General features: G+C 35.3%; 1 protein-coding gene across 1 annotated transcript in view; it reads right to left on the minus strand.

Moving 5' to 3' along the window:
• Positions 1 to 49: 49 nt before the first annotated feature.
• neb (nebulin) overlaps positions 50 to 13,861 on the minus strand; it is a 53,252-nt gene continuing 39,440 nt past the window's right edge. Inside the window, exons 115-136 of the mRNA XM_053497013.1 lie at positions 13,622 to 13,726; positions 11,638 to 11,751; positions 11,407 to 11,511; positions 10,494 to 10,598; positions 9,798 to 9,902; positions 9,260 to 9,370; positions 8,449 to 8,559; positions 7,847 to 7,960; positions 7,286 to 7,390; positions 7,009 to 7,113; positions 6,683 to 6,787; positions 6,116 to 6,208; positions 5,349 to 5,441; positions 4,320 to 4,412; positions 3,474 to 3,566; positions 2,931 to 3,023; positions 2,414 to 2,521; positions 2,149 to 2,335; positions 1,941 to 2,033; positions 1,181 to 1,321; positions 953 to 1,056; positions 50 to 824 (exon numbers count right to left, since the gene is read on the minus strand). Of these exons, the coding sequence (XP_053352988.1) occupies positions 651 to 824; positions 953 to 1,056; positions 1,181 to 1,321; positions 1,941 to 2,033; positions 2,149 to 2,335; positions 2,414 to 2,521; positions 2,931 to 3,023; positions 3,474 to 3,566; positions 4,320 to 4,412; positions 5,349 to 5,441; positions 6,116 to 6,208; positions 6,683 to 6,787; positions 7,009 to 7,113; positions 7,286 to 7,390; positions 7,847 to 7,960; positions 8,449 to 8,559; positions 9,260 to 9,370; positions 9,798 to 9,902; positions 10,494 to 10,598; positions 11,407 to 11,511; positions 11,638 to 11,751; positions 13,622 to 13,726 (2,457 nt within the window). The 3' untranslated portion in view covers positions 50 to 650. The remainder of the gene's footprint in view (positions 825 to 952; positions 1,057 to 1,180; positions 1,322 to 1,940; positions 2,034 to 2,148; positions 2,336 to 2,413; positions 2,522 to 2,930; positions 3,024 to 3,473; positions 3,567 to 4,319; positions 4,413 to 5,348; positions 5,442 to 6,115; positions 6,209 to 6,682; positions 6,788 to 7,008; positions 7,114 to 7,285; positions 7,391 to 7,846; positions 7,961 to 8,448; positions 8,560 to 9,259; positions 9,371 to 9,797; positions 9,903 to 10,493; positions 10,599 to 11,406; positions 11,512 to 11,637; positions 11,752 to 13,621; positions 13,727 to 13,861) is intronic.

Genomic DNA, 13,861 nt, shown 5'->3' on the forward strand with positions numbered 1-13,861 from the left:
AACCAACTTTCTTTACATAAGGCTTGATATTCAGGACAAGAGACAGATCTACTGCAGAAGCGAGGTGTGCTTTATTATCTACTAAGCCAAGATATGGCTTGAACCCTGGACCTAGGGAACTGGAAGAAACAAAACACACATGCAACTTGTGACTAGCCATCAGCAAAGGAGGGAAGAGGCTTGTTTCTTGAACGTTTTTGTATGTGGGGACCTGTTGGTCTCTCCTCATTGTCTACTAGTTTATTTTTGTCCTTCTTTTGTGTCTCACTTTTAGATCAGTCTTAGATTTTCTTTTTTAAGCCCATCTCTTGTGTAAAAGATTCAAGGCTTGAAAAGGCAAAAAAGCTTTTCTCCATCCTCCAACCACCTGAATCAATTATTTGTCATTAATATAAAAATAATGGGCTTTAATTTACTTTTATATGTAGTCGGGTTTGGCACATAAAAGATAAATACAGCTGTCTAATATCTGTCAGTTTTGCACGTCACATCCACTAAAGATTTGCAGATACAGGCATGAACAAAATTGCACATAATGTAAATGCAGACCAACAAAATACTATTCTAAATCTAACCTACAATGAACTACACATAAACTAGCTAAATGCCTGAGTTGCTTAGCCCTGTGGATGTCATATTCCCACTAGTCTTTAGATTGCCTCCACGTAGTTGGCTGGCAGCATGCCAGTCTTTCCAGTACGCTGCACTGTGCCATACATCCAGCCCTCATCGATGGACTGCACATTCACTATGACGTCTCCATCTTTGAAGGACACTTCGTCACTGTCAGCAGCAATGTAGTCATACATGGCACGAACAGTTTTCTATGAAAAGAGAAAATATATGAGGTGAGTATTTACTATCTTTTCTTCAGATCTAGGTTGCAATTTATGTAGGAAACTCATTACTACATGTGTAAAGTTAAATATGGCATGCATTATCTTCTAGTTACCCCAGTGGTGGAGGGGTGTGAGGGTACAGAGGACACCGTGGTCTGCTGGGTGACTACAGAAGAGGATCTCTGCTGAAGTTCAACTGCCTTGGCTTGCTGGTAGCCTGTAAAACAGAGTGCACTATATGAAGTAATGTCTTTACATACTAAAGAAAGGCTTCATTGTTAATTGAAGTAACAATAATGAAAATGTTTCATTATTATCTTTTAGCTGTTTAGTCCACGTACTGATGGTAGAAGAAAGGAATCCGTTGCTGTAGTGGGACTGGTGATGGTCCACAGTCTCAGATGGCTCAGATTTCTCATCCCCTAAGCCGCTCATGGCGCTTGTCGAGCGAGAGTGCTCCTTACTACGGCGCTGAGCTTGAACTGAAAGGTGCAGAAAATTGTGGAAAATGTAAAATTCTGTTAGTCAAATTTTTTATTTAAATTGGCAGCACTTTTATAAACCTGTATATGTCAGTGTCTACACTTAAATGGAAAGTAGATGGTCAGTTGGAATTAATGGTCTTTTTATTAATTTTTTTTACATTTGCAAATGTATAATTTGGTGTTGATGCCTTTATTCAATTCCCTGATAATACAGCAGTTGAAATGAAACCAACTCATTCAACTGAAATGTTTTTTTAATCAGTTAATTTCCTTTTTCCTTACAGTACCTTTAATAGAGACCAATATAATTTTTGCAATGATTATAAATTATAAATCATTTTTTATTATAAAAAAAATATTTTAAATTGTATTAAATGTTTTACAGACAATAATATGAAAGTATGAATCGTGATTTTGGAAATTGACTGAAAGGGTGTAAATACAAATGTGGGAGTGAGGGAAGGTAAAGATTTCATTATAAAAAGTACATATTTCAAAAATAATAATTATTTCAACAGAAGACAATTACACTGAAATTTCCACCTGTTAGTGCACATAAAGATTTCAAATTGAGGCCAGAGCAATGTAACTGTACTGTTTATATTATGTAACCCACCTGACATCATGTGGAGACTTCTAGACTGAATATTATCTTCAGCAGGATCATAGTCAAAGACTGAGCCTGGGTTTGTACGCCATACACGCAGGTCTAGAAATCACACAACAATTAGTTACTGGTAAATTCTACCCAAACACTGAGGTATAAACCATGTAAGCAACTCTAATGCTGCTCTAAGTGTGTTATCGTGTTTCAGTAAGCTGACCAGTGATGGTTTCCTGGTCATGCTCCATAGCACGTTGCCTCTCCATTTCCACCACACGTCTCTGAATGCCGCGGTAGCTGATGTCACTGAAGTCTTGAGTGTTTCTCTTTACACGCTCGGTCACAAGGTCAGTGATGGTGGGAGTGAAGCTGCCCTTACTCTTCTCAAAGTCCTGGTGGTATTGCACCTGCGAGACAGACATATGCCATTTATGTCCAAATTGGTTGTGTGTATAAAATGATAAATTTATAAAACTGAAATTTACCCCAGAGATGATACGCTGAGTCTCCCTCACACGTCTCATTTCAGGAGTGTCAAGTACAAAGGCTGCTTTGCCCTGAACCTGCTTACGGAAGCTGTCGGAGTACAGAACCTGGGAGACAGAAAGAACAGTAAATGCAGTAGAAGCTGTTTACTGGCTATGATGAATTATGAGCACATCTCAAGGTGAACAATTCCAGGAGGGATGGAAACATGTCTATAAAGACAGCAGCCATAGAACATATAAACCTCGGTGTTATTGCAAAAGTAAATGAATGATTAAGCACAGTAGGTCCACAAAGATGGAGAATGTTTTTGTTCCATTCCAAAGAAGTGCTACAGAACAAGGGGAAACTGTTAAACCAACAGCTAGTTAGAAATGGTCGCACACATCACGTATAATTTAATGGATTATATTCAGCAGATGGGAGGATGAAGTTAATATTATTAGACACCTAAGCAAGAAAGGATAGAGTTAGATAGGTTATGTTGGACATGAATTTTAGGGCCTGGATGAGTACCGAGCTAATATGTTCTTGGTTCCGTTTGACCCGCTCCATCTCTGGCGTGAATACAACAGGGGTTCCTTTGCCAGAAGCGTCTTTATACAACACCTGTAGTGGAGAAGAACAGTGGCCATAAAGAGGCCAGTGAGAAACAGATATGACATATCACACTCATGCTCCAAACATTCCTTCGGCAGAAGAAGGAGATGTTTGTGAGCAAACACCACTCACAGCATCACATTTGGAGGTTAAATGGCACATACGGAGAGAACCCTGTAGTGAGGGGTTAAGAAAAGCAAATATGAGACAGATAATTAAAGTCTGTTTATGTAAACATAGAAATAAGACATATGCAGAAAAGGTTACTGTTGTGTTGGATTATAAGATTTCAAGTTTGAAAGCTTGGAGTAAACAGGAGCGTAGATGATTTGAGGCTGCTGATTGGAAGATTTGATTATATTAGCAGGTCATGACAGACAATATGGATGCAATGGAGGTAGTGTGAGAGTTCATGCAGATGAAGGCACTCTAAAATAAACTCTGTTTAGCTTCCACTACCGAACTGATGTGCTTCTGAGTCTCTCGGACTCGCTTCACTTCAGGGAGGTCGGATATAGCTGTTCCACGGCCCAACATGTCTTTGTACTTTATCTACCAACGGATTTGGTTCCATGCAGACAAGATACATAGCAAGATACAAATAAAGCAAATCAGAAAAAGAACAGCCAAAGATGTAAAACAATCAGAAAGAAGACAATAAACTTTCAATAAGAATATGGAAAATAATGTTATAATTCATCACATCTAAGATGAACAAACACTGTGTGTTGCTGACATATCTAACACATTTACTGGTATACATATAGATACTATACAATACTGTCTGGTCAAAAGAGTTGCACACTGCTTTATGCTTTCATTACATTCAATTCAATTTGATTCATATAGCACTTTTAACAATGGTCATTGTCTCAAAGCATAGCTAAAATTTCTACTGTACATTTTTTTACGATGCAACTTTACCAAAAGTCTAAGTGACCTCTGATCACAATAATTTATTATAAGATATTTTTATTATTATTACTTGTAATATATGCAATTCCAGTAATTGTAATGTTCTTTTTCTAAAACAGCAACTTTTTTGGCCAGGCAGCGTATATTCAAGCAATTTAAATGGAAAAAGAAATCCAAGTTATTGTAAGCATGAACTTTAGAAGTATTAGCATTGAACTTGGTGAAATATTCAGAAATGTGTGTTATAATAAATGTTATCATGTGCTTATCATTTTTTTTTTTTTCTTTTTTAGGAACTTCAGTTAACCAGGGAGTAATAAGGGTTTGTCTACAGTGATTTATGGATGACAGAATGATTTGTAGTTGGGAAAGGGTCACACCGCAGTGTACCATGCTAATATTTTCCTGATTGCGTTTAACCCTCTCCATCTCAGGAGTTTCTGATACTGCAGTTCCACTTCCTAAATCCGCCTTGTATTGAATCTTTAAATAAGTATATAAAAAAAGGGTTAAACAATTGGTTCTGAAAAAAATGTTATACAATCTGTTATTCATACAAATATTACAAATTTTGTATATACATATGATTGTTAAATAAGATATTTGAAAAGAAAGAATAAAGAAAATCATACAAAAGGGGGGTAATTAAGAGTGTGCAATCAAACAGAATATAAAGTGGTTGAGGATTAGAGAGTGTTATACCACAGCACTTATCAATTTCCTAAAACTTTTTTTTAAAGAAATATCTGTAATGCAAAACCCACATTATGTTATTGTGGTCATTTTAATAAATTATTGTCTCTACAGTGTAAATATTATAGGATTTCAGTGATTAAATATTTATTTAGCAATTATTGAAAGAGTTTTGGGACAGAAGAGAAGGAAGGGAAAGGCTTTAGGATAAAAGACTGATTTGCAGTTTTTCAGTTACATACATCCTCTCTTAAAAATAGAAAAAAAGAAAAAAAAATCCTTGTGTAGAAAAAACTTTTTAGATCAGTTATAACGCAAGTGATAACAGGAACAAACTTATCTCGCAAACGTTTCCGGAGTTAAAAATAAAGTTTTCTTTAATTTAAAACATCTTTCATTAATTTATTCATCAACAAATACGAAAATTATCATTGACAAATTGCTGTGGTATAAAAATATTGATGGAATAAAACACATTAGGATGCGCTTTTATACAGAAAACAAAACCTTCTGCTGATAATGGCATCACACACATCCCTGCTTTTGATTTTTTTTCATAATGATAACAGCATTCCATATAGTGTTTTATGCCTTCGCAAAATGTAGCACATTATTTTAAACCAATGAAGTAGGAAAGTAATATCTTTAGCAAGAAGAAGAAAAAAAAAACAGGTTAAAATGATTAAGGGGAGGGGGATACTCGTAATAGATCCAAAGAAACTCTACCGAGCTTATGTTCTTCTGAGTCTCCTGCACACGTTTCACTTCAGGAAGATCTGGTATAGATATGCCTTGACCTAGATGGTCCTTGTATTTTATCTATTTCATATTCCATTTCATTTGTGACATAGAAATAAAAGAGAAATTATAAAACAAGAAGCATTAAGTAAGTATCTGGCAAAACTATGGAAAACACTTTATATAGGGTTACAGGAAACCTACATTAGCCCTTCCTGACTACTAGTACTAACTGACTTAAATAACTATTTAGAAAGGCTTATTCCAACATCTGAATGATACCTAAAATATCACTTACTTTTAACCACCAAAGGACATGGTGGTTAAAAATAACTGATAATGTTTTTATAAGACATTTCATATGTAAAATTCAACCTTTATCAAGGTTTATACATTTATACATCATTATGTGATGTAATGAAGGGCTGATGTAAGTGGCATGTAGCTTTACACCATATTTAAACAAAAGTGGGAAAATTATATTAAAAGAAATATTCACACCACTCAGTATGAAATTATCTGGGACTCAGTTATGGAGCATATTAATATTTAAATACATAGCCAAACCTTTAGTTGATTAAAGTATTGGGAGGTTTTTTTTATTCCATTACAATGAATTTACTAAAATGAATTTAAAATCTGTGAATAAAATGGACTAAAATGTAGAATCCTTGTCCAATCTTGGTAGTGATGAGTATTCACAAGGGAATGTGGTGAGTGGGAAAAGGCTAAGGTAGGGTCACACCACAGTGTACCGTGCTAATAGCCTGCTGATTGCGTTTAACTCTCTCCATCTCAGGTGTTTCTGCTATAGCAGTTCCTCCTCCCACATCCACCTTATAATGAATCTTTAAAAACGCAAAGGCAAAATATTACACATTTTTTAAGGAAATTTTGTTTTCTCTTTGTGTTTTCTAAAGAGAGCCGTTGGAATTTTAATGAAAAACATAATTTAATGCATATGAATATTTTACATAGATTTACATATCATGGTTTGGAAACATGCACATCTGCAAAACAGCTGGCAGCTGTGTAAAAATGGATTAAAGTTTTAGTTCCCGAAATAGTTAGGGTGGATCTAACAAACAAATCAACTAAGCTTTAACATTAAGTTAGTCTCCAAACTGGTAGTCTAAAGTTAATAGCTAAAATTAGGCCTAGATGAAAGAGGAATTGGGCTGCATGTCAGGGACTGTTAACTTATGATTAAAGCGAGAGTAAAAGAAAAAATAACAAAAAATTCAAAAAAGAGAAAATGACGAAAGTAGGCTGTTAGAAAAAAGCATATAAAAGGAGTAAAAATATACTTAATGAATAGGTACCGAGCTGAAATTCTTTGTATTTTCTTTAACACGAAGCATTTCAGGGGTGTCCTGTACTGCTGTTACTCTGCCCTTACTGTTTTTAAGGTCAATCTGGTATTGAAGCTACAGAGAAAAAAGCACAAGCGCAGTCAAAGTACTGCAGACAGGAAAAATGCTTCAATTATGTTCAAATGAACACAACCACTGCATTTAATCATGAATATCTTTTTGAAAGAATGAGAATATCTTTTTGAAAGAATGAACAGGTTAAAAATTCCAGAACATTTCTGTGAACCTGAGGAGGGAGAAACAAAAACACAGAGAAGATAATTGGAAAAGCTTACAGTGCTGAAGTTCTTCTGGTTCTCCCGCACTCTCTGCATTTCGGGAGTGTCCAGAACTGCATTGTAGTGAGACATGGTTTTCTCTGCCTCCTCCTTGTACTTTTTCTGTTTGGAAATATTAAGGATGGCTGTGAAGCTTTTCATTCCACAACTACGGATGCCACAAGGTATTTCTTATAGATAAGAAATATAATAAATTAATAGGTTTATTTTATATTTATTACTTATTATTCCTAGGAAAATATCACATTATCAAGGTTTGTCTACAAGCCATTACCTGGCTCACAATGTTCCTGATCTGCTGAGCATGGATGATGTCGGGGGTGTCGATCACGCTGGTGTAGCTGGCCCTGTCCTGCTCAGCATTGTGCTTGTACTTAGTCTGTAAAACATCAGGGTCCAGCTGAGAAAAAGCTCTTACTTGATGGTAACATAAAAATGTTTGTGACGTAATGATATTACAAACATTTCATAACATTGTATTGGAAAAACACACACAATAGGGCTTCATAAGCATAGAATAAGGAATTTACAATGCAACGTTAGAATGTTTTAATATAGTAAAATTTGAGAGATGACCTTACGGGGATCTGATGTATAAAAAATTTCAATATACATAAAAAAGGCTTTAAGAGCTATTCTTAAAAAATATATAAGATGTGCATTATAAAAGTTCAAATTTAATACCATTGAAATGAAGTTAAAAATAATAATAATAAATAAGCATTTTATTGTTGTTGATGTTAATGAATAGTTCTTTATAATTTTTGTTGACATTTCAAGTAGCAAGTTAACTGTAACATTAGTCATCAGAATGGCAGATTTGAATTCCACTAACCTGGCTGAGGATATCTGTAGCATTCCTTGCTCTCATAAAGTCTGGAGTATCAGTTGCCAACGCCAACATTCCTTTGCCCTTTATCTCTTGCTCCAATGACTTTTTATACTCTCTCTGTGGAGATGTTATAAAGAATGTTAATGATGGTCCAATCAGATAGCTTTAAAATGAACAATACTGCATATGCAAAGCTCAAAAATGGCAGCTAGAAAATATTTACATATCTGCATAAAGGCTTTAAGATTAATATTAGATGTTAAACAGCTTCATTAAGGAGACCCTTATTGTTTAATAGCATCAGGCTATGGGTAAAGTCCTGTTAGAAAAATAAGAGGATTAAAAACAGGGAACTTGTGGGAAAAGAACAAAAAACGATTTAGTGAAGAGCATAGTGGGATCAGTAAAGTTTTATTACCAAACCTGGTTAAATGATTGGGTGGAGTGATCCATTAGGAAAGTGGAAATTTTAGTGGTTAGCAAGAATCAGGACTTAGCACAATCAGTGCAGCCCTGTTAGTGTGGTAAAGAGGCAAAAGAGTCATGACTTCAACAGGGTGAATAAGAGTAAGACGTGGGATGGCTTCAGCCTGAGCCATTCCTACCTCATTGAGGATCTGAGTAGCATTCTTTGCTCTTAGCAATTCAGGGGTTTCCTCTAGCACTGTAAGCCCTTTACCCTTCACCCCTTCCTCTAGATCCTTCCTATACTCTTTCTACAGGGTGGAGAAGAATAGAGAAACTGCACAGAGAGCACACAGCAAGGCACAGACGTGCAGTACCGGACATAGCACTGCTCACAAATGGAGCTCAATGTCACCATGCCTCTGTTCCAGCTGTGTGTATTTCTGAGGATACATTATACAATTATCTAGTATGGCAAGCAAGAATGTAAAATGCTCCAGATATTGTTTATTGCTAATTCAGGTTGTTGCTTTAGAACTGTCTTGCATTTTTATTTGTAAGAAATGTGCTTTAAAGGCTGAACAAAGGCATTGGTGAACACACATTTTATAAGGTGTTTCTTAAGCAAACATAAGAAAATATATATATATTTTTTAATGTTTTATGCTCATACAATGTTAGCATTAGAAATAAACCAAACCATAAGCTAAGACTATATAAATGTTAATAAAAATGCACATTCAGGGGTAATCAATGTGGATTTGGAGAAGAGTGTCAACAGAAAAAAAGGCAATCCTGACAAACAGACTCACAAAAGAAAAAAAAAGGAACATTTACGATGACAGAAAGTTGAACAAAGTATTATAGGGTGTATTATAACTGGGTGGTAAAAACCATGCAAACCAACTACAACCTACTCAGCTGTGACCAGGAACACTGTATAACGTTTGGTGGGTCTTAGTATGATTACTGGGAAAGAAGGTACAAAATATAGACTGGTCCATTTGTTACCTCACTAGCAATTTTGGTGGCATGTCTGACATGTAACATTGCCGGAGTGACCTCCAGGCCCGAGAGGTTCCTGCCTTTCATGCATTCCTCAAAGTCCTTCTTATAGTCTTTCTATCCACCACAAAGATAAGAGAGTAAAAGAAACATGAATCCTCAGTGTGACAGGCTTAACACAACCTCGGTTGGTCTGAACAGGTCCTCGGATGAATGCTGTTTTCTTATTCCCATACTCTAAAATCAGCATGAAGCTGAACAGGGAATAGCTGAAATTAAATACACCCACTCAAAGAATTCAACGTACATAAAAGACAAACATATGACAGACAACAAGACATACTTTACCACCTCCTCAAGCCCTAAGGGTCAATTGTCACTTGCTGGTTTTAAGACTTTTACTATTAAAGCAATAAACCTGTTTTTTCTTAATATTAGTTAATACATCTGAAAAGGTTGAATTTCCAAAATATAAAATATAAGAATCTCCATGCAAAGTTGAATCACGACTATAAGATCTTTTAGTAACTTATCAATTATTTACCTGGCTCTGCATATGCTGTGCTTCTTTGGCGCTCACGTAAGTCGGAGTCTCAAAGTCCAGCATGGCCTTTCCTCTCTCCTTCTCATATTTCTCCTTGTACTTCACCTGAGAAAATCCCAAAGGTCAATCACATGTGGAACACTTAGTTCAAAAGAAAATATGTTGTTTGAAAAGTATGCCCAAACACAACTTGTTAAATGCACTTAACTGTTCATTAATTTTGAACTTCATAAACAGTTAACATTAGTAAAATTAGATGGTCTGACATATTGTATACAGTACAATCTAATTTTAAGTAAATAATTTTAGGTACTCCAAATGTTAATACTATAAGAAAAATATTCAAGCGTATTCAAGTCTGTGGTCACTCCAACACATAAGCAACTTCAGGTTTTGTTTTGTTTTTTAAAATGGTATGTGAATGTGTTTTACTACTTCTATAAAAATCACCAAAACAGAAACTGTAAAAAAGTTTATTGAACAAATTACCCCAGACAAATAGAAAAGTACAGAAGTAACTGCTCTGGGGCAGTATTCATTGTTTTTGAGAAAAAGTTTAAAAGAAGAATTATTTCAAAGACCATTTTGATTTAAACACATGTATAAACACAAGAATACACACACACACACACACACACACACATGCTTCAGGTGATGTTGATTTGAGGCCAGGACTTACACCATGTTGTGACTTACATTACTCTGTAGCTCTGAAGCCTCTTTGAGATGAAGCTGCTCAGGAGTGTCAGGAATCAAATGGTAGTGACCTCTACTCTCCTCAAATTTCTTCTTGTACTGGTACTGAAGGAACCCCCAAGCAAAGTAACTCAGTCGAACAACACTAACTAATTCGATTAGTGCTAAACCACTTCTCACTCATTTGACGTGATTAAACTGGACTAAAATAAAGTAAAATTTAATTGAATGAAAATAATTAAATAAAATACATTTTGGTAAAAGTAAAGTAAAATAAAACAAAAACAAAATAAAATACAAAGCGAAAAACAAAAACAAAAGACCTAAATGTGAACTTCTGTGGAAATAAAAATAAAATCAAACAACTAATTGCCAAGAACCTACAAAATAAGAAATTGTCGCAAAATAAGGTTTTAAAGACATTTAATACTGTAGATAGATAGATAGATAGATAAATAGATAGATAGACATACAGAGATAGATAGATACAGTATATAGACAGACAGACAGACAGATAGATAGATAGATAGATAGATAGATAGATAGATAGATAGATAGATAGATAGATAGATAGATAGGATAAATGGAGGGAGAAGGGTTATCCAAGGGGTTCTTTTTTAGTTATTTGGAATTATTCTTTGGAAAATTAAGGATGACTTTAGTTTGGTACTGTGGTCATATGTAGGTTGAGGGAGCACAAATGTGAAAGGTTAAGACTAACTACTAGTTAGAGAAGAGTTTTGGAGTCAGAGATGAGGCGGGTGAGGGTCACTACCAGATGATGTCCTTCACAATGGGTAAGTTTCAGGTGAGCTACATTCTTGAGGATAATAGATGTTAGTTATGATGCTGTTAAAGGAATGGTGTTAATGGAAGCTGAAAGGGGAAATGGTGAGGTTTGGGAAAATCTTACATTACTAGCCAGTTTGCTGGTACTCAGGTTGTGCTGCATGGCCAGAGACTCAGACATGTCAGTCACAGGCTTATGGATCTTTTTTAGGTCACCCTTATATTTTACCTGCAAGATACATAGCATAAATTACTTTGTAGCCCTTATTATCTTTATGCATGCTTTTACAATGGCAAAATCACTAATATTCTTGTTGGATTATAGATAGCTACAAATATCATCTAAAGTACATACCTCACTTGCAAGTGTATTGGCATCCTTCAAAGTCTGATAAATCTTACTGTTCTTCAGGTCATACTCTGGTCTCTTTCCTTTCATCTCCTTGTCAAACTTCTCTTTGTATTTCAACTTTTTGGGAAAAAGTAGAATTAGGAGTTAATAATGAAAAATAATGAAGGGACAGTAAGCCATAATTCTCACCCCAAAACAAGAGATACATTCCCTCATTAGTTACATGCACTTGTAGATACAGGAAATCACATTCATTTGCTACAATAGTCAAGCAGGCAATAATCTGAAGATGCCGGTGGAGACCGATTTATAAAAATGTATACAGTTACAACGTGACATTCTGTTTCAAATAAATAACGTTATAAAATCCTCCGGATATTAAGCACAACACCCAGGTCTGGACTAGAGGACATTAACATTGGGTCTTCACAACACATTCATAGTCACTTCTTACTAGTAACGCTAAAGGATTTATGTACTGTATAGTTTCTTTTAGATAATAATTATACTGTATTTAGGTATTTTTGTAGTAGGTATCTCTATAAAAATGTGAAAAAATTGGTATTATTCTTTGTCTTCTCATTTTATACATTTAAAAAGCTTAGAAAACATTGTCGATGAAGACATTGTTAGCTTTTAGGATATGTAACTACTGTATCTATTTCACAGAGGAACACGGAATTAGGATTTTCTTAACTGAATGTGCTGGTTTTTTTTGTTGTATTTTTTAAAAAAGGGAAAATAGCTAAAAATATTAACTATTAAAGCCCTGATGATGGCTATCTGTTCAAACAACGTCTTATCTTAAATGCCAAGGCAACACTACATCAAAACATTGATGCTAGTTTAAAAAAATATATTAACCTTCCAGCATTTTCATAAAAAGTATTAATAAATGTGTTACAAGGGCCCAATATTTGTAGCTTACAGATGTTGGTTGTGCTACCCCTCAAATATACATATACATACATCTTTTTTTCTCCAAACTGTTTCCAGATCTGAAGAAAAATTACGTTGTGAGAACAAACAAAACCAAAAAACGCATAAGGATTGTGTAGATCCAAAAAAAACTTGTTCTAAATTAAAGTTTTGTGAAAGTGTCTTATTGTAGCAATAGTGTATTAACAATGCCATCTAGTGCTCTCAGGCTCTCAGGAAGGCCCCCTGGATCTGCACAGTCCTTATTTCGTAAGGAATTAATTATTTCGTAAGATTATATCAATTCTAATGATGATGTCATTATTTATTTTATACTTCACTGGAAAATAAAACAATGAACTATTCAGCTATGCTTGGCAACAAGACAAAAGCTTGCAGGAAAAACACAAAAAGGAGCAACGAGTGAAATCTGAGTGAGTGGGTAATTAAAACAGAAAGAAGCAAAACTGTAGGAATAAGGGTTGATGGTAAGGAGTGCTTTAGAGTTCCTAATAATAACACTGAGTGCCACCAAAGACAGACGATAGAGAGGCATAACGCAAAGGTCTTTTTCCCCTGAGGTTCATCCTTACATCACTAGTCAGAGCACTCATTTTCTTAATATGCCGCATCTGGGGAGTATCATAAGAGGCAACTCCATGGAGGGAAGGCTGGGCCTCCACCTGCAAAGCGCAGTGACATGGCAGGGTGAAAGCAATGAGAATGACACAGGACAAATATGGATAGTAAACAGATGGGATATACACAGACTGAATAACATGAGAATGAATGAACATGGAGACAGAGTTAAGCTTACAAGTGAAATGCAATCTAAATGTACACAGATCCATGGTCACAGGACAGTCAATAGTTACATAGACAGTATTAGACATTGCTATTAATGTTGGCTGGTAAGAAAAGCGCTGATGAAGCATTTAACACTAACACTACAGTTATTACAAAAGCGATGTCGCCTGACTTGGAACATGGCAGTTGTTATGGTACAGCACATAAAAAAAGAGCAGAATTATGATTAGAGAATGGTTAAAGTAGGGGCAAGAAAAATTACCTGGCTGGTAAGCTTGGAAACTTCAGTGGCCAAATTAATATCAGGACGATTGACCAGTGATCCTCCACGGCTGGCCTCCTGACGAGCCTTGTCACGATAACCGATCTATAAGCATAGCAAAACATTTGATGCAGTTAGGAATAACTGACATGGCTCCCAGTTGGAACAGATTTTACCCCACTGATAATAAATTCAAATTCTAGAAATTCTAACACTGCAACAGCCATGAGTGGCCTGAAG

Source organism: Clarias gariepinus, chromosome 5, assembly GCF_024256425.1.
Source record: "Clarias gariepinus isolate MV-2021 ecotype Netherlands chromosome 5, CGAR_prim_01v2, whole genome shotgun sequence".
Classification (NCBI taxonomy): Eukaryota; Metazoa; Chordata; class Actinopteri; order Siluriformes; family Clariidae; genus Clarias; species Clarias gariepinus.